At 40.9% G+C, this 20546-nt stretch overlaps 1 protein-coding gene across 2 annotated transcripts in view; it reads right to left on the reverse strand.

The window, feature by feature from the left end:
* Nucleotides 1-20546, reverse strand: part of DSCAM (DS cell adhesion molecule) — a 183049-nt gene that overhangs the window by 142910 nt on the left and 19593 nt on the right. For both annotated transcript variants that reach the window (XM_039388586.1, XM_039388588.1), the window contains 3 exons: nt 15076-15354; nt 5004-5123; nt 1400-1573 (listed from right to left, as the gene is read on the reverse strand). In XM_039388586.1, coding sequence (XP_039244520.1) covers nt 1400-1573; nt 5004-5123; nt 15076-15354 — 573 coding nt within the window. The remainder of the gene's footprint in view (nt 1-1399; nt 1574-5003; nt 5124-15075; nt 15355-20546) is intronic.

Here is a 20546-nt window from a genome sequence, read left to right on the forward strand (position 1 = left end):
TGCTCTTATTTGATAAGGGATGCTCTTTTATCACACATGAAACTGCATGCAGTGATCAGACAGGCAGTGAGCAGAGCTGCCAACCAGAGCAATGCTGGGTTTCTGTAGCATATTACAGCACTGCATTGCTGCTACAATGGAGGTTTGGCCCAAAACATGGCCAGTTATGGAAAACACAGAAGCTGTAACTTCTACCGATCCACAGAAAAAGTATGGATTTAATATGCTTGCTGGAGAGGTTGGGATATCATGTTATTTTTCAGAAGACAAAGCCACTATGGTAAGTTAGCATAGAGAGGACATCTGAGGTACTGGGGCTTGCAAAACTAACAAAGTTGACACTCTTCCTTTGAAATAATTTAGATATTCATTCTCAACAACAAACAAAACCGCTAAACCTAAACATTAATGGACTCAAGTACACTCTCCAACAGAGAATAAACTGGATTTTTCTTCCTTTCTGAAAAAAACCCCATCTTTGTACTTTCAAGGGCAAACGTTTTTCAAGCTAATTGACATCCCAGAACTTCAAAGCACTCAGTCAATCTTCAGAAATCCTACAAACATGAAAGTTCATGGCTTGGTGACCTCCTCCAATACTGGTCTGATAGGTCATCCAGGAACATTTTGCATGCTGAGGTGACAATAGTCTCTTTTTTTTCTCTAGTGAGAAATTACATTATCTTAAACAGCTTCTTTTTTTTTTTTTTTTTTTTTTGCACTGTATTTCCTCTATTTCCTAAGCAATGCTGATGTTTGAAGGGATCATAGCCAACATCCACTTGAAAACTGGATTGCTTTTGCCCCTTACGCCTGGAAAGCACAGATAGGTCGAGGTTGTGTAAGCACTCCAGATCCAACAGAATTAGATGCATTTTCTGAAAATTACCTGCCTAAGTCAAAATGACTGCTGTGGTTGTATCTATAAAATCTTAGAGGATGTTGTAATATCTTGTATTATCTACCTATAGTAACTGTAGTTGTACATATGGTATGCATCTATGGTATATTTAGGATTGATCAAGGACTTTTTAATCTATATTTCCTTCAAATTATAAGATTTGCAACAGTTCCTGTGGATATTTCTCCTTTGTTATTGGTTTTTACTCTTGACCAACAATTTTTTTTTTTTTACTTTCCCTTCATTACCCAGCTGCAGCTCACAGAAAATAAATATTTTTGAAATGAGATGTTAATCCTTTTCATCTCGAAGTCCCCTTCTCTTCCTCTACTAAAAAAAATTAACCATACTAACTTCCATGCAGCTGAAGACCAAAATAAAACGAAAACTAGCAAAGCCAACCTCTGCCCTCCCTCCCCACCAAACTAAGGATGCAGTAGACAAGCCTTTTTCACTCAATGGCAATATCTGGATCACAGAGAAGTGTTTAATTCTTACTTTTAACAGTGAGGTACATGGACTTGCTGACGTCTGCTCCCACATCATTGCTGACCTTGCACAGGTAGTATCCACTGTCTTCTTCCAGCACATGTTTAATCAGCAAGGAGCCGTTTGTGAGAAGCTGGATACGACCATTCAGTGCAATCGGCTGGAACTGAGGAACCCCGGCACCTGGAGCAGGAAACCCGTGGGAACAGGTTAGTTAGGAAGGGAAACACCTTTTTTGTTTTCTTAAAATAAGGCAGAAACTGCGGCTTCCTCTTCTTGGAGGCTCAATGCAACTAAAACACAAATGGCTTCTGACATCAGCAGAATAAACAGAGTGGTTCTTTGCCAAAACAGAAGTCATTAATTCAAAAGAAAGACTTTCGGAATGCAACGGTAGGAATAAATTGCCCACATTAAATGTAAAGGGGCAAAAGGAGCACAAAATGAGGAACCAGAAGGAGAGAGAGAGGAAATGAAGATTTTCAGACCATTCATGGGTGAAAAGGCACATTTGTCGTACATTTAGAGGCTGATGAATTATTGACAATTAGAGCTGAGCAGGCACACAAGTCTGCATCCCTAATGCAGACACCAAATGAATTTCTTATGACTAAGAGGGATGTCTGTTGAAGCAATCATGGCAAACTCAAGGGACCCCTAGGACCTTGCTTACAAAACCCTGGGTGACATGGAAAACCACATCAGCGACTGTGTTGCTTATTTTGTCCTAGAGCTGATGGACTGATGACACAAAAATCTCTGTTCTGACATGTTTGTAGCCAGACTGTTAAAAAAAAAAAAAAACAAAATCCCACAAAAACCCCCAAATAAAACAAAGAAAGTAACAAATTAAAAGCTCAGAGCAGTAATCAGGAATGAGGCATCATGTTTGGCAGGAATGAAAGAATGGAAGGTCCATAAAAAGACAGGAAGCCAAAGATTTTTGTATCAACTTTGCCTTTAAGAAAGAATTTGCTTTTCCTTGGAAATAAGATACTGGGTGATTTAGGCAATAGGAAACAGGATATTACTGTCCAGATGCCCACCACGAGTTCAGGTTCCTCCAGCACTGGGGACTCTCTAAGTGTGTATTAAAATATGTTTCTTGTAACAAAGGGGTTTACAACCAATTTTGGCAGCAGGAGATGGAATTTTTCAGGGAAACCATAAGGTAGTTCACTTCAATGGAATTCTCTAATACTGCTTTCTGTACACATATCTGTCAGCATTAATTACTATAAGCAGTGGGCTGAGTCAGACCAGGAGGAAATATGATGAATAAAGATTACAGGGAATGATTTAGGATAACATACCAAGCTAGAACAACCTATGAATACAATGTCTAGAATATTAGGAAGACCAGACATGCATACTTAAAATCCCTTTATTCCTAGCAGAGTTCTCTTTGGGAACTTACAATTTCACAGAAAGTCTGGTGACCAATACTGTGAACTGAAAAATGTTGAAATGATAACGTTTTCATAAAAATTCTGTCGCCCTTGTTGATTTTTCAACTATTCTAGTCACATGCATATCTCACTTTTCCCTTTGCTAATTTTTTTTTTCTTTAATAAGCCATTCTTCCTGTCATTCAGATGGAAGGCATATTTCTGCCTTACTAACTGTACATGCCTGTGATTGATTGCCCGAGTAGATGCCAGCACTCACTTCTCGTATTTCTTCACATGAAAAATTCTGGGAACAATTTAATATTCACAGAAGGGAAAAGGCTGATAGTCCCAGGGACAGCTACTGGGAAAAACTGGGAAAAATTCTTCCTGGCAGTTTGCAAAAAGCTTCTTACTCGTCACACGTTGTTACTGCTATTACAGCCAAGATCCTTCCTGAGCAGGGACAGCAGCTTGTCCCATACAACTGTGTGGGTGAGTCTACAGTGAATCACAGACTTGCTGAGGTTGGAAGAGACCTCAGGTGGCCACGTGAGCCAACTGATTTGACCAAAAAGTGTCACCTAATCCTGGCTGCCCAAGACCATGCCCAGATGGATTTTGAGTATCTCCAAGGATAAGACTCCACATGTCTATCAAAACTTTCTTTGTCTTAAAAGCTTCAGAGTTCTAATTGATAAATCTTAAAAACTTGATGGCAGAGTGTCACTCCAACTATCGCTTTCTCCTTCATTAAGGTTAAGGTCTATATTTATACTGAGTCTAGAGAGTAAGTCATATAAGGAGCTGCTGAGGGAGCTGAAGTTGTTTAGCCTGGAGAAGAGGAGGCTCAGGAGAGACCTTTTCAGTATCTACAACCACCTGAAAGGAGGTTGTAACCAGGTGGGGAGTCAGGTTCTTCCCTCAGGTAACAAGTGAGAACAAGAGAAAATGGACTGAAGCTGAGCCAGGGGAGGTTCAGGTTGGACATCAGGAGGAATTTCTTCATGGAAAGGGTGGTCAGGCCTTGGCAGGGGTTGCCCAGGGAGGTTTGGAGTCTCCAGCCCTGGACGTGTCCAAGGAAGGCCTGGCCGTGGCACTCAGTGTTCTGGACTGGGGGACAAGGTAGGGATGGGGCACAGGGTGGATCCATGATCTTGGAGTTTTTTTCCAACTTTAATGATTCTATGGTTCTATCATCCCAAGATGGGCTATTTATCTCTTCACAGTTAATTACAACTCATCTGTTTTGTCTTGGCACCCTCCTTCAGCACACAAACACAGCTAAACAGAATTACTTTTTCATGACCTGTACTCATAATTAAAAACCCATGTCACTGAGATTAATGGAATTTGAAAGTCTATACCTTTCTTACAATGAACCAGAATTCATCAATAAAAGCAAAAATAGTCTATTACAGGAAACTTCTCTTCCCTTGCCCCTTTTCAAATACAATTTGGACTTAGGTCTTAAGGAAACAAAAAATGACCATGGGGCATTACAGAAAGATTTCTTCTCAACAGCACCTCATTTTATTTTTCAAGGAGTTAACTCATTCGGATTGGGTAAAGAGGGGGTTTTTTTGCTGTTTTTTTTTTTTTTGCTAATGCCTACCAGAAGACAACTGTCCAGAAGACACACTTTATCAGGCAGCATATTTTAATTAAAAAGCAGTCAATTTCCTGTGGTTACTGAGGGTCAAGTGGGGCCAGTTTTAATGCTCTGTTACACGAGAAGAAAATGTTAAAGCATTATGTAAAGCACATACTGAATTACTGCTTATGTTAATGCTACCTGACCTCTCTTCTTTGCTGAAAAGATATGATTGGCCATGTTATCATGAATTTTGAAAGAGGGGGGGGGGGAAATGAGTCAAATGCTGCTGGTGAACCTTGTTCTGAGGTTGTTTCAATTAAAGCTGTATATCTTTCCTCTCAGCCATCCATTTCATTTGCCTGCTGAGGCCACAGCTTACACAGGGGCACTGTCACAGCACTGGGACATCTCCAAGGCAGACCAAAAATCCATCCAGCTTTGTGCCCATGACAGTGACCAGCACTTTGTGCTTGGGGAAATGATTTAAGAACAATATGAACACAAGGGATACGTCCCTTATTGCACCCAAACACTCTCTGACAACGTGAAGGTTAAACCAGCAATTTATGGGTAAGTTTCTACTAAACCAGAATTAGTCTGTCCCCAACAATCCCCACAGAAATCCTACCTTTTGAGTACTTCCAGACAATGGTAGGGACAGGATAACCCTCTGCAGAGCAGTTGAGGATTACAGCTTTTCCATAGATCCCATCCTGGTCGCTGGGCTGAACCACAAACCTGGGGGGCACTGTGGGAGGAAGCAAAGGGAGCCATGAGAATTTGTGACACTTACTGGGTCACAGTGAGTGTCACCTCAAAATGGCACACCAGTCAAACAAACACAGAGGCATAAAATTTCACAGCAGAAACAAAAAAATAAATTTCATTTTTTTGATGATTCAGTGAGTGACATAGTACAGCTGGTTTCACCAGATTATTTTCCTCCTGTGCACAGTCTCAATGTATTTCTTGCCAGGCACAACAAAAGCATTGGTCTTCACAGGATACAAAGAGAAGTTTATGAAATCTCTCCATAGGAGAGGTTAAAAACGGAGTAATAGATAAATCATGGTGTTGTGGCCAGATAATAAATGCTTTCTCATAAAGCAGAGGTTTATCAGATGTCTAAGAACAACTGAATTTTTCCGTGTTTGCTTTTTAGAACCGTAACTGGTAAACTTTAGAAAAAAATAATTATGTAGTGTAAATAACCTTAAAAAATAATGCTTCTAATAGCAATCAAATCACATTAAAATAAGGGTGTTTGATCCATAACTTCTAATAGGACTTCACTCTACAAACAGCCATAAAAAGGTTCAACACAATTTCCTTGCATTAAGTTGAAGAGGAGAATTCACACTTCAGTGCATCAATGTATACATATTATTAGATTTATTCCAAGGTAGCATAAAACCACTGCAATGAGTCTTCCACACACAGGCAAGTATTTACCTACTTATATATAAATAAAGTAAGAGCTGCTGATCTCAAGGAAAAGCTCTACATGTTCCAAATGCACGTGCACAGTAAAGAAAACAGCTTGTGACAACATTAGACCAACAGTTCACCACAAAGGGCTGATTCTAAATGTCAAAGTCTCAATAAAACCTATAAATTTGACAAGCTGGAAAGAAAAGCTGAAAGATGTGAAGAACGTGGAAAGCTCCACAAAAGTTCTTGAATATTAGAAGTGTTTAATGGTTGTATAAAAGTCAGTTAAGGCCACAACATTTGCTGAACTCCTGTTCTCTGGTTCAGAACATGAAGGAGTAAATGTCTGAGAAAGAAATAAATTATTTGTGTCCTTATCCCACATGTTTTTGTCATTTCTTACAGTGCCACAGAGAAAATGCAGTGAGGTGACTGAACCTGTGACAGGTTTTTTTTTCTTCTCAAATAACTTTGCTTTTTGAAATGCTCTTGATTACAGCGTCACACTAAGGTGAAATCTTAATAGTTCCTGGCTTTTCCTTGCCCACCACAGTATATGGAGCCTCATGGATTTACAGCTCTTCAAGTCCAGCCACTACTGACCTTGAAATCTGGGGGAGACAGAACAAAGGCCCCTCCTTGCTCTGACCCAAACACCCATCAGACCCCACCAGCTGCCTCTCCAGAAGTGCCAGAAATTAAGAAAGGAATGATGAGAGGAGGTGGTATCACAAGAAAATGCAAGGCAGCATGGAAAGGGAGCTCAGTACAGGGAATATTTGCCCTGGGACCCGAAACAGGTCTTACTAGCCATGAATACAGGACTAATTACACATCAAAAGCACTGCGCAGCAAAACCGCAGCAGAAGCACCAGTGCTGTGATATAGGACCCTGAGGTTCTTTTCAGTATAAACACTCTCATAGTTTATGCAAATAACACCTCCCAGGATACCAGAGAGTCCCAAGTTTTCCTTAAGAAGAAAGTGGAGCTGCCAGTGTCGGTGTGGACAGGACTGCTAAAAGTTGGAGGTACATAAACACTCTCTCTGCAGGTTCAGAGAACCCTCCTCACAACAGCTCCAGTCCTCCTCCCTGTGCCTCCACAATCCAGACTCCCCTCCGACTTTCTCTTTCCACATTCATAGATACAACTGCTTTTTAAAAGAGGAGAACAATCCTCTGGAGGGAAAATAATGCCTCCAACTGCATATTTTCCTCACTGAATCTTGTCGCTATAATACAAAGGTGTTTAGTGCCCAACTGCACAAAAAAGCTCTACTGTTGTTTGGAACATGGCTAGAAGAGATGGAAGGAACTAACAGAGATACCTTTCCACTAGAAAATATCTTTACTGCTGACAGCCCTTCTGGCTTTCCAAATGCCTGCCACACTAACAAACTGTTGCAGGTTGTGTTAATTCACGATAGGGAAGCATCAAACATGAAATCCCAGTAAGAGCATCTCTGGGCAATCACCCACCCTGTTCTAATTATCTGCTCAGAGAAGGCATTTGCTTCAGCAGCTCCTTTCTCACTGTTCTGTGTTCATTTTATCCCCCAAAACACATAATTGCTTATTTTCCAAAGCAGGTGAAAAGCACAGTTAGTTGCACAAATAGATTTGATTTTGTACGGCTCGGCCCGGCGGCATCGGCTTGTTTCACCTCACTAACTGTAAGGAAATGTCCATTTACAACTTCTGAAAAATCAATTACAAGCTGCTTATGCACAAAGAGGGATAAAAAACCCGACACAATACACAAACCCAGCTCAGCAGTACCAGTCTTACAGTCCTAGAGATGAGTGGTTACGAATGATGCAGTGGAGTGACTGATAATTACTGGCCTCCTCTACCACTGAAGGGTATAAAGAGTATAATGTCTTTTAAAATCTCTCTCACAACACAAAACTTCTGTAACTTGTTTTATTTCCCCTCTCTTTGAGAAACGTTTTCTTTATATTCTTCATTTGTTATGGATGTCACTGGCAAGAAGTGCTAATTTTTCAGGAAACAGTTTATTTTATAATAAACAGGCACATGCAGAAAGTTCTGGAAAAGTTCAGTAAGACTGCTTAGTGTGGAATAAAGGCAATCAGTTTTTAAAATACTATTTGCATTAAAGTTATCTGCTAAAATACACTTTTTGTCTAATATAGAGAAAAATGGATGGATGCCAAGAGTAAATGTTCTTTGAGTATTTCTATGGAAATGCATCCTTTCACATCTTTAAGGAACTCACGTAGATATCCTTGGGCTGTTGTGCCTTTAATGCTGGCAAGCTCTGAACAGGGCTTTTCATCATATTGATTTCACTGTGTTTTGGATGTATGTATATATAAAACATTTCTCAGATGTTCTTGGTATTCTCGTTTTTAATCATTACTTTCAATACAGAATGACTCCAGAATGGTAACTGAAGAAATAAAATTTTGCTATATAGCTCCGGGACGAGGTGTATCATTAGAAATCATATTATTTTCTTGTTCTGCTTCACAAACAAAGCGTGTTTCAGCATTACTCGTCAAAAACTCAGCCCATACCCTGTAATAGAAACAGTTTCTATGTTCAGTAAAGCTTTGGGCTTCCTTTAGGACTACCTACAAAAATGCCAACTGCTGCTCTGATTTTGAAGACCCAAACCCTTCCCACTTAGTCTTAAGATTGCCAATAGACATCAGAAAAGATGCTACAGCAAAATAACATTACTCATTCAATGACCTTCCAATTGTTTCTGTATTGCTGTCTGGGTAAAGCCACAGGATTTTTCTTCTTATGTAAACGATTAAAAAGCAAACAGAGGAGACCTTCACATTTTTCCTCCTCTCTTCTGGTTTGCTTCTCAATTTTATTTCAAATTAATAACTTGTTCTGTGCTATGTGCTACCACAGTTTGGAACACCATGCTGTTAGCCACTTAGTTTACATCTAAGTTTTGATATTTAGCTTTAGGTTATAAACCTACATTAACTTTTTCATTCTCTTTCAGGAGTTCATTAGCCCTTAAAGAATATATGCTTAGTAAGAATTTAATGAAGGTACTTTGTCTGATGTGCTTGAGTTAATGGAAAAAAGTAAACAATTAGTTCTCTTCCTCTCTCTTTAGCTGTAAAGGTGTGGGATTTCTCTGCCCCTTTAGAAGTGAAACACTGAAATAGCTCATGATTATGACTGAACAGTTCTACTTTTATTATCAACTTTGTCTCAGCAGCACAGTTCCTTGAGCCTGTAAAGGAGGGCATTTAAAATTGCTTTTACAGTGAATTTATGCCAGGCTCTCTCATTTAAGGCAGCCCACGGATCTGTGATGAGAAATGAGCTGTTGAATTGTTTAGGGTAAGAGCAATAAGTTGACAGATGCAAACTATTTAATGGTTGAACTCAAAGGACCTAAAAAAGGTATTTTCAGTCAATATTATGATTAGCAGTCTCAGGCTCTCACTATGGGAAAACAAAGGATGAGAGCAATCAGAATAGGATATGAAAGATAGTGTGCATGTCACAGTGCCACTTTAAAGGAAGGAAAATGCTTTTAGTATCTCCCTGTGCGAAATAATCCTGATAAGATGATAAAATATGAGTCGGTACCCTAAGAAGACACTGCTTGCCAATGTCAGTGCTGCCCTCAATGACTGACTTTACAAGCTGCTAACAAAAATCGATTTATGTGTGCATGCTAAAATTCACAGCCATGGAATCATAGAATGGTTTGGGTTGGGACCTTAAAAATCATCTTTTCCAACCCCCTGCATAGGCAGGGACACCTTCCACTAGCCCAGGTTGCTCCAAGCCCTGTCCGACCTGGCCTTAGACACTTCCAGGGATGGGGCAGCCACAGCTTCTCTGGGCAACCTGTGCCAGTGCCTGACCACCCTCACAGGGAAGAATTTCTTCCTCCCCTGCTGCCCTGCTGTGAGATGAGCCCAGGACACATTTGGGAAACATGGGCAGTTCATGTCCAGCCTCTCCCCCATCAGCACCCCCACGTCCTTCTCCCAGGGCTGCTTTCAGTCTGTTCATCCCCCAGCCTGGGTTGGTACCAGGGGTCTCCCTGACCCAGGTGCAGCACCAGCACTTGGCCTTGTTAAACCTCACAAGATTCCCATGATCCCACATCAATTCCATGATTTAAGTTTGCTCTGTGTAAATCCAAAACTCCTTTTTGCCCGTGCTTTATTCCAAGGACCAGATGACAAACTCCCACAGTCCTTCCTGGACTTCAAATCCACGTGAGCTCTTCTGGCTCCCAGGTACAGTGATCAGTATATCACTCTGGGGAACAATTCTGAAGGCTCCTAACACAGCTCCTCTGGTGGGCTGCTGGAGTGAGTTAAGAAATAATCTATGACACTGGCCCAGAATACGATGTTTCATTTCTACACGGAATATTTGTACTTCACATTTAGATCATACTGTCAAAATGATGGAAGAAATTTAATCAGCCAAAGCAACCATTGATGTATTAATGAATGAGATCATTAAACACTGTACTTTAGCAAAGATGAACAGTTATTAAATTTGGTCATTGGACCTAAGGGGTCAATTTAGCTGGTTTAGTGAAACCATTTGCTCTGCAGTTCAAGAAAAAAGATGTACTTTTGCAAAATGAGACCGTGCCCAGTGGTTTGTGTTGATCAGGTTTGTCCAGTGAGAACATTAAATAGGAAGCGAATCTTTTAAGAGGGCATTTTTGAAGCCTCAGTGTAAACACCAGCAAAGGAAATAAATGAGATTTGACACCAGTTGCGACCATAAATCTTCCCTCCCTGCTCGTCTGTCACAAACCGCATTTGCTGCATCGCACCAGCACCACCAGCAAACATCAGAAAGCAGACGGATACTCACTCCCTATCAGGAATATCCAAGGCTCAGGGACCCCTCATTGGGTGCCTAACTAGCTAATGATATTTGACACTCCTGGCAAGCATAAAATGAAAACACATTTACACTAAATGCACTAAGTGCATTATGGGGGGTTATTAGGTATTTAAAGACCTTATCTCAATTTTAACTTATAATGTGTTCACTAACAGGAGTTATAAAATCATGATTTATGCATCCAGTACTATCTTTGAATTCTCTTTTATGGTAGTATCAGAAAAATTTTGAACTCTTAATACATTGAAGAGCTTTTTCTTTTTGGTTACCAATTAAAGCCCTTTTTATTTCATAATTACTTCGTTCCCATTTTAGGAAACCCTACAGAAATGAATAACACATGATAAAGTGTATATAGATTTTTAATCACTCTTTAGAAGACAGCCCTAATGAGTAAAGCCTTAATTAATTCCTCATGATGATATAAGTAGTTGACAGAGAAGATATTTTCCTAATTTCTGTGTGTGGCTCTCATGACAGGATCCTATTCTTTTCCTTTTCCTAATAGCATGCCTAGCAAACCAAGAGTGTGCCAAGGAATAAAATTAAAATAATAGTAATTTATGAGGTTTTGAGAAACCCTTCTAGCTTGCAATTTTTTAATGCATTCCCAGAGGAACTGCAGGCCAGGATCTGGCAAAGCCCACGATTTTGAGGAGGAAAGCCCCATTTTCACTCACCTCAACTTCCTACCTGCAGCCCCTAGATGCAGTGAACAGTGGGAATTCTCCTGCTGGCTAATTAATAAGCTTTTAAAAGATATTCCATAACCATTAGGACTAACCAAGCCTGATTTTCTGTGGATTTGTACCTCGTGTTTGAGCAGAGATTCCAGCTGGAGCATTTTTTGTGTTTGCAGAAGGGTTTGCCTGTGTGGGTTCTCTGGTATCCAGTGTTACACTCAGCAGAGGTGTTCCTTATCAATCACCTCTTTTCATTAAGTTTGTAGGCTTTTAGCTACACTGGAGGTGTTTTCCCCTCTTCTGATTTATCCAAAATTGGCCAATAATTTTTGGAGAGAAGTGCTGACAGGTCTGTGCCCGGAGCATTTGACTTTGCCTTATTTCACCAAGAAACCCATGGAGGAGAGAACTTCTTACCCAGATGCTCAAAAGCTTCATCATCTCACTTCCTCTCAGCTGGTGCCTTTCATCCCCTATGGGATGTTGTGGAAGCTGGTTATCATCTTCCTCTGATATTTAAGGCAGGGAAAATCCAGCCTTGCTGGATTTTAAGGGCTCCTTATACCACTTGATTGCTTATATAAAGCACAAAATAATTGGAACAGCAGCAAAGATTTAACATAAGGTGCCCATAGACTTTAAGAAACCAGTGCTTGTTTTTCTTTTGCCATTTAATGCTCTTTGCAAAATGGCAATGCAGCTTAGATATCAAAAATAATATCTGTAGGAAGAATATAGGAAATCAATTTAACAGACTTAAAACTTAATGGGAATTTAAGAATGATAAAAAATAGCAGATACATGTGATCTGACACAGAAAACATTGAGGAAAAAATCTGGAGTTGTAAAGCTGAAGAATTTCTGGGACTGTATGTATTCTGCAGAAGTTTGTATATTCACTAGTAATTCAAATGTAGCAAAGAGCAGTTGGCCCGTGTTTCTTCATTCATTTTAGGAATGGACCGGATTTAGATTCTACATCTAATTCTACCCATGTACTATAAAATGATATGGATTCCCATTTATTTTGGAAACATGAGAGCCTGCATTGTTTTAAAGTCTACTTTTGAAATGAATACAAGGACAGGATAGATAAGAAAAAGGAACTGTGTGGGTAACAGTCATATTTCACTTTCCCACTCACTGTCTACTCTCATATCAAAATGCACAATCTGCACATAATTAAGATATTTCCAGAACACATCTCCAGACTTTTAGGATAGCCAACATTTAAGTTTAAAGCACACAATGTGGATTAGAAAAAAGAGGACTTAAAGCACCACTTCTCCCTATATTCAGAGATAAACCCCTTAGTTAATTCAGAAAAATACTGTGTTTCAGTTACATGGCACCTACGAACAAAAGGATGAGGAGAGATCAGAAAGCTTGGAGAATAAACAGGCAGCAGGAAAAAAAAAATCCAAGTCTTAATTTAAATGTGTATAGGTCAGGTTGGATGCAGAGGAGGAGTGATCACAGTGGCTGTTTGTCTTCCGGCCTGTGAGGAATGAGACAGCTGAAGCAGTTCAGTACCAGGGAAAAAGGCCAGTGTAGGGTTTTGGCAGGGAATTCAGGTCAAACCCGATATTACATTTTCCACTTTTCCTCTGAGTGAGAGCTGTTGTCTCAGATGCATATGCAAAACTGATTAAAACATTACCATTTAAACTGACAGCAAGAGAGAGAAGGGAGAGGAGAGGCTTAAAGGAGGCTGCTGCAGAGCATGAGCTGGGCAGAAAGTTAAGCACGAGGGGAAAATGACAAAAAGTTGGAGGAGTAGGACTCCAGAGGGTAAAAGAGGGTGAAAAGCCCCTTCTGTCATGCCTATGGGTTTATGAGGACACCCTTCAGGCACACACCAACAGCTGTCCTCACACCACCAGGGCAGAGCCCTGGTCAGGAGGTGAAATTAGAGCAGAAGGAAAATTAGGAGGAAGTGGAGGTGAAAATGGAGGTGTTGGTGTCAGGGGTGTGTGAAGGGCGCCAGAGAAGGCTCCCCAAAACTCCTCTCCTTGACAAGAAGGGAAATATAATTAATGCCCAACAAGGCAGCAAGAGGCAGACGTGTCCAGGGAACAGAGGTCAGGGCAGGCAGGGGCTCTCCAGGGGAGGAATTACCCGCTGGCAGCAGGAGACAGGGAAAGTGCAGCTCAGGAAAGGTCAGGAGAAGTGAGGGCAGGGCAGGACCTGTCCCCATCAGTGGGACACGGAGCAGAAATCCCCACACATGGACTCACTTGACCCAATTCCTAAAGCCTCCAGTATCTCAGCACTGAAGGGGACAGACAGTGGTGGCAGAGAGAGATTTTCAGTGGTAAAACCACATCTTCCCACCATCCCAGAATTATCTGTAGGAACCCACACAGAGCTGCTGCAGTGATTCACTGTCTTATAGGGTTAAATGCTAACAGAACAGTTTAGGAAAGGAACAATTAACTTCATGTAGTTAATTAAACTACTTCATTTAAGAATTACTAAATAAATGAGGTAAGTAATAGACATCTGTACTGAATAATATTAAACAGGATTAAAATCAAGGAAATTAAAAAAGTAAAGTAATATTTATACCAAAACTAGTGGAGAAGTAACGGACTTTTGTGCCACTGAGTTTTGGGAATACTAGCATAAAAAAAGTAAACATGTGCATTCTATAAGTGGAAAACTAGGGAATAATCCACTAAGGATAGTCTTAAAACAGTGGGAATATTGACTTAAAAGGAAGAGCTGTTCAGAAGACTTTGCTTCAAGTGAGTTTTTGAGGTGAAAAAAAAAAAACAAACAAAAACAAACCTGGAAAAGATTGCAAAAGCCCCTTTAAAATTTAAGATTTATTTTGGTAAATCTCCAGAAGGGAATATACAATGTAGTGATCTGCAGCAGGCAGAAATAACCAGGGTTACCTGAAGGATTATTCCATGTGCCCTTTTTCTCTGAGGAGCCCAATGGCTTGGTACCAAGGAAGGGATGGTGGAGAGGGAAGAGTAAGACATTCTCATTTTTTAAAAGCGAAAATTTTAAATACTTCAAAAAACTTCTAGAAAAGGAAGTAATTTGCTTTTGTTGAACCTTTTCACAGTAAGTTTGAAAATATATCACAAGGGATAATCTCTGGGTAGTTTGTCTAAGGTGTGACTTGAAAGGTCTGCTACACATAAAATGTTTGCTTACTTGAACATCCAGTCACATCCATCTCAAGGCAAAATGTTGTGAAGACACCAGAGTGAATGAATGGAGATAATTGCATAATAAACACAAATAAGGAAAAGAACAACCTGGTAACAGGGGAGAGTCTTTTCCCCACAAAGTCAACATCAATGCCTTGCTTTTTAATTGACATAATGCTACAGGAGAGAGTGATCTAAATAAAAAATGGGTATAAGCAGACTAAAACAACAGCAGAGAATAATTTGATACCATTTCAAAGGCTTGATCCCAAAGAATGGGCTTGTGCCTCACACAATTTTCCATGAAGTCACCCTTGCATCTCCCCCATCCGCCCTGTGCACTCCAGGGTTTTTGATGAGTTTCAAGACTTTTAGATAGAAAAGTGCCATTAGTTTCCGTGCTTCACTGCTCTGTGTGTTCTCTGTTAGGAAGGGAGGGATTACCACTTCTCCTCCCTTTTGTACTTCCCATAAAACAGACGCCGTCACAAAACACCGAGGGATCCCGCTTAATTGGCGCCCCTCGAGGTAATTACACCTCCTCACCTCTCACGATTAATTGGCTTTGGTGCTCCACAGCCGCCGCGTCGTTCCTGGCTATGCAGGTGTAGTTCCCGTTGTGCATCAGGGACAGGTTGGAGATCCTCAGGGAGCTGGTGAAGTCGATGTTGTCGATGGTGACGCCGAGGCTGGCGGGGATGGGCCTGCCGTCCTTCTGCCAGGTGATGGTGATGGGCAGGTCCCCGGAGACCACCACGCAGGGAATGAAGACCCTCTGCCCGATGGAGAACCGCGGGAACTCGAAGGGCTGGATGAAAGGTGGGACTGGGGAAAAAAAAAAACAAACCAGGAGAGAGGAGCTGTTGAAATCACAGGGCTGGTTTCTGAAAATAACATAATGGAGCAGATGTGCAGGTGTGTTTTAATACGCAAAAGCTACACCTTCAGCAGGCACAGGACACTGCTTAGCTTGGAAAATCACATCTTTTCAAAAGACCTTTTCATTCCTTGACCATCCAGTGCTTAAGCAGAGGTGACAAGCAGGGAAAGTCCTGGCTTCTAGAGACACCTGACATCACTGGCAGACTCTTGCAAGAATATTGAGCATCTCTTCCACAAATCACATCACCAGCTCGAGTTTCCCCCAGTCTGTAAACAGTGACATTGCCAGGAAGAGCTCAGCAACTTTCGTGGGCCTTGCTTAGATCACGGAATAAACCTGGAAGAGGCTCTAGCTTTGCTTCTTGGATGTGATGAAAGGGAGTGTGAGCTTCTCTAACTGCTGCTGGCATTTATTTCTAAGTGTTTCAAGTCACAATCCCCATTAATGTTGGGTAGAGGCAGAAAGAGAAAGGCATATACAGTACTTGCAGGACAGCAAATTAAGTTAAAACTGATTTCTAATGAGAGGGTCGGTAAAAGTCATAAATATTCAAGCTGGTGTTTAATTCCTGCTAAGGAAAAATCTGGCAAATCTGTTTTCTTTCTTTTTCTTTACTTAGTATTCTGTGGTTGAACCAAAAAAAAAAAATCATGCAAGAAAGTATCCTATTTTCTATCATAGGAGAGAATTCTATGTCTTAAAAATCTGTTGTTTTCAGGTATTTTTGATAAAAACAAATGAAACAGTGGGTTAGATTAAATAAATATAGAAAGGATAATGAGGGTGCCTCACTTTTGTCGGATTGTGGTTGGAATGTTTACTAACAATTTAGTAAATTGAGACTCAAATACTTAGTCAGGTGAAGGAATCAAAATCTTCTCCAGTTCTCAGGGGAGCACTCTGACAGCCAGGGCATTGATCTAGGATAGGTTTCCATCAATCACTCCTGAAAAGGCTGCACAACCAACTTTGCAAGCAGTACTCAAATCCTCGTTTATCAAAGGAGAAGGTTCCTGGAGGTTATGTCCCTTAGATATAGGAGTGCATTCTCCTACTGCCTGAGAGATCACTTACACATAATCTGTAGTACATCCGAACATCTTTAACAGGAAAGATGGAAGGATACCCAGAGCAGAACATTTATAGTGATCTATATGAGTGAGCTGCAGAAGAAAATGGAGTTGGTGGCTTTATCTAATTGTATTTCTTTTGTCCTTTCTCCCTTTAGCAATTCTAAGGCTGTGCTTTCTTCAGAACTGAAGCAGGAAAGCTCTCCAAAGGGGTTGCAATGTGTGCCAGCCCAGTGACTTCCCCAGCAGCAGTTTTGCTCCTCTGCCAGTGTCCTCTTTCTGGGATGCAGGGACAGATACCTGTGACCATTACTTGTCAGCTCAGAGCATTTTGGGGTGACCTAATTGTGGCCTTCCAGGACCTGAAGGAGTAGACAAGAAAGATGGATAGAGACTATTTCCAAGGGCCTGGAGTGATAGGGCAAGGGGGAATGGCTTCACACTGACAGAGAGGAGGCTTAGGTGGGATATTAGGGGGAAATTCTTTACACTGAGGGTGGTGAGGCCCTGGCACAGGCTGCCCAGAGAAGCTCAGGCTGCCCCATCCCTGGAAGTGTTGAAAGCCAGGTTGGACAGGGCTTGGAGCAACCTGGTCCAGTGGAAGGTGTTGGAACTGGATGATCTTTAAGGTCCCTTCCAACACGATTCTGTGATAACAAACCTCCCAAAGGACTAAGGCTTTGTTCAAATCCTTGTGTACATGCACATCACGGTGCAAGAGGTTGACACAAATCAGATACCAACTCCCATTTTCCAGCATAGCCGTGATGCCCTTTGCTGAGGAGAAGTTACGACCATGCTCAGCTGCCACATCAGACCCACATACAGGCTTTCCCTGGCTTCTCCCAAGAGTGGCTCCATGTCCATGGTAGTGAGAAGTACCACTGCAATCAATTTTTCTGACATGCCGTGAGACTTTTTCCAGGCTGCCATCTCTCAGATCACTAAAACCTGTCCCGTTGCATCCTGAAAATCTGGCAGATCAGTCATACAGAACAAAAGAAACTTGGTAGAAATCACCCTGTTTATTTGAACTTTGAGCACTGGAAATTATCTGCTTTTTTCACGAGGGGACCTACTGTCACAAAGTGAGGCAAAATGTCTGCCTGCCTCTTCAAGTTAATCCACTCACATGAGCTATCTCAGATTCTTTGTACAGCAGCAGAAAAAGGCCAAATTTCTCTCAGCATTTATTGATGAGCAGTTTATAATATAAATGGGAGTGAGAAATTACTCGAACGTGTCTGTCAAAAGGTTTTGACATAACCTTTCCCACTGCTGAGTGCAAATATCTGCTAAATGCCAAGTCCCCCCCTAGAACATTTCTGCCCAAACCCTCCCCTCACTCTCAGACATCATTACTGAAAGACATTCTAAAACTCACAACAGGGAGGCGAAATTGCTTCTGTATTTTCTGCTGAGCGTGTGACAAATTCGAACCAATCTTTTGTGGACAAAATGATATCAGAAGTCAGACAAAATATTGCTCGGGGATTATGATGTGCATCTTTGCTCTCCATCTCCCTGATGAAGAAAACAGGGAGCAGGATCATTAGGTCACACTGAAGTATTTTTCGGAAAATATTGATTTGCGAGGTTGCATTTACCAACCCTAAAATTTAAGTAGCAGCCTGCAGAGTATTTCAGAAATTGGCTAAAATATTTATAGACAGCACATTTCCCTTCTACTCGGGTTTTTAAGATATAGAGGAAATCAGCATATATTTCTGCCTCATAAAATATAATGTATATTCAACCTGCAGCAGCTTCCAGTCCTGACAAGGAGCTTATTTTAAAAATCAGTGTGTGATTTAAAATCAGTACTATAAAGAAAGTAAATAGTCTAGCAACAACTCTGAAGTATCGAAGAACATTTTTCAACTTCAGTATTCGCCAGTTTGGTTTGATAAAGGAAGTTTCTGGTGACCTAACACAGCACATAAACTTTCTCCCTGCTATTTTGAAGAAGGAAATGATCACAAAAAAATCACTTATTAAAAATATGTGATGAAGACAGGCAATTAATTTCTGAAACACTAAAGTTGCCATCTCTCTTTCTCTATATAAAAGTTGACATATATCCTTGACAGAAGAAAATATCAAGTTTGATTAACTAGCATGTGGAGGGTTTTTTCAAACTAAAGCTGCATCATTGCCAAACAGCACTAAAAATATAAGATAATATAGTATTTTAACTCTGAGACAGAAAATTTACAGTAGGACAGATGTATTGAAATGTGTGTTTAAAATACTTCAAGGTGTGTTTATTTTCCCTTCCTATATGTAGCTTCAATTTGACCATACTTCAGAGGTTGTATTTGATTTTGGGGGGGAAATTATGCTATTTTATATATATGTGTTGTTACATCTTAACTAGAGAAAGGGAGAACAGGATATGAATGTGTGATTCTGTTCGTGGGAGGGATGTTTCTCTCTCCCTGCAATGGGCAAAAGAGTGAAAATCTGTGCTTCATGCAACCAAGTGCTGTGCCTTGGGAGTGCTTTATTGATGAGTGCTTGAATTAAGTGTCTGTTTAAGAAGGGGAGCACGGGCCAGTCTCATTAGTGCTAATACAGGAAGATTTAAATTATGTTTTTATGCCCTAGCAAGGTCTCCTGTACCTCTGGGAGATTGCTGTAAAGGAGGGCAAGGAGGGCTTCCACGCTGCTCTCCATTAGCAGAGGAACATCCTTAATTTCTTGCCCTCAGTTCCATGGGATTTATGTTGGAAGGAACTGCTGAGATGATTCACTAAAACAGGGCATCCTGCAGATGGCCTGTTTCCTGCAGCAGCCTTGTGAACATGCTGCTCCTCTCCCATGGCTCTGCACAGAAAAATGAAAGCCATCCCCTGCTTTATCAGTATAAACAGTTCCCTAGCGGATTTTCTTCCAACAGCACTATTTCAGGAGCTGTGTCTGCAATATAAAATACTTCTGGCAATGAATATTGATGTCTGATGCAAAATAATAACCACCAAGCTGTGCAGCCTCCTTGGGCAGCTGCGTGATCCTGGATTTCATGTGAAAAGGCTTCACCCTTCCCCTTAGTCCCTGCTCCCCTTCCCTGCCATGCAACACTGGTGTTCACAGGCTCCTGATGCTGCTTGGGAGCTCCTCCAAAAGGAGAGAGGGTTTAAAACGTTGTGTAGAAACCAAGAGTCATGTCTCATCCATCTACAGAACCGCCTCCTTTCAGCCCCCTTTGTGAGGGCAGAAGTGAATGCCCTTATCATATTGAAGCACCATGCAAACCTGGCATGATGGGAGCTCAGTTCCCTGCCCAGGGGGATGCATTTGCTACTAATTTTCAAAAGACAAAACCTAGATTTGAAGATAAGAAAGCAGCTGCAAGAGCATATTAACACAACAAGCAGTTAACCCTCACTGTTAAAGTGCTGCCTGATTAGAGGCCTCGCTTGCAGGTTACATGTCCAGAAGTACTAAGCAGTTACTTTTACTATTCTTTTGGAACCTGGGCCAGAGCTACTGCCCTTGTTAAGCCCCTAAAGTGATCTAAAATGATCTTTGTCCTCAAGTATAACTGGGAAAAGTTAAGATCAACAAAATCAGAGCCAAAAGTTACAGGTTTAGATGAGAGAGGACTTCAACAGAATGATCTTTGTCTCTGAAAATCTTTCCCTTGAGCTGTTTGGTTTCACACTACCATCCCTTTCACCTTCACCCCGGGACTGTACATAAGCAGCTGATTTTATATCACCCTTCTGTTTCTCAGGGTTAATACCTTGGAGATTTTTGGGATGATGTGTGTTGTACACATTGTTTGAAATGAGGCCAGCATACTCCAAACCTGCCATGCAACACACAGTCTTACTTTCTGTATGTCCTTACTACATGTACTTACACACACAGTGCTAGTAGCTCTCACTAACCTGGTGCAGCAAAGTGCTTAAAATTTTAAGGGCAGTTTCAGTGAATATATAAGGTAGTATTTCAAATATATTTGACAAAAAAAACACAGGGAAAAAGGAGGAAGAACATTCCTTCTCCCAAACCTGAAGTAAATAAAGCCACACTGTGAGAGAAGAGGGCAAACTTTTGAT

The sequence above is a fragment of the Pipra filicauda genome, unplaced genomic scaffold, assembly GCF_003945595.2.
Source record: "Pipra filicauda isolate LSUMZ 115617 unplaced genomic scaffold, ASM394559v2 scaffold668_size373222_pilon, whole genome shotgun sequence".
Classification (NCBI taxonomy): domain Eukaryota; kingdom Metazoa; phylum Chordata; class Aves; order Passeriformes; family Pipridae; genus Pipra; species Pipra filicauda.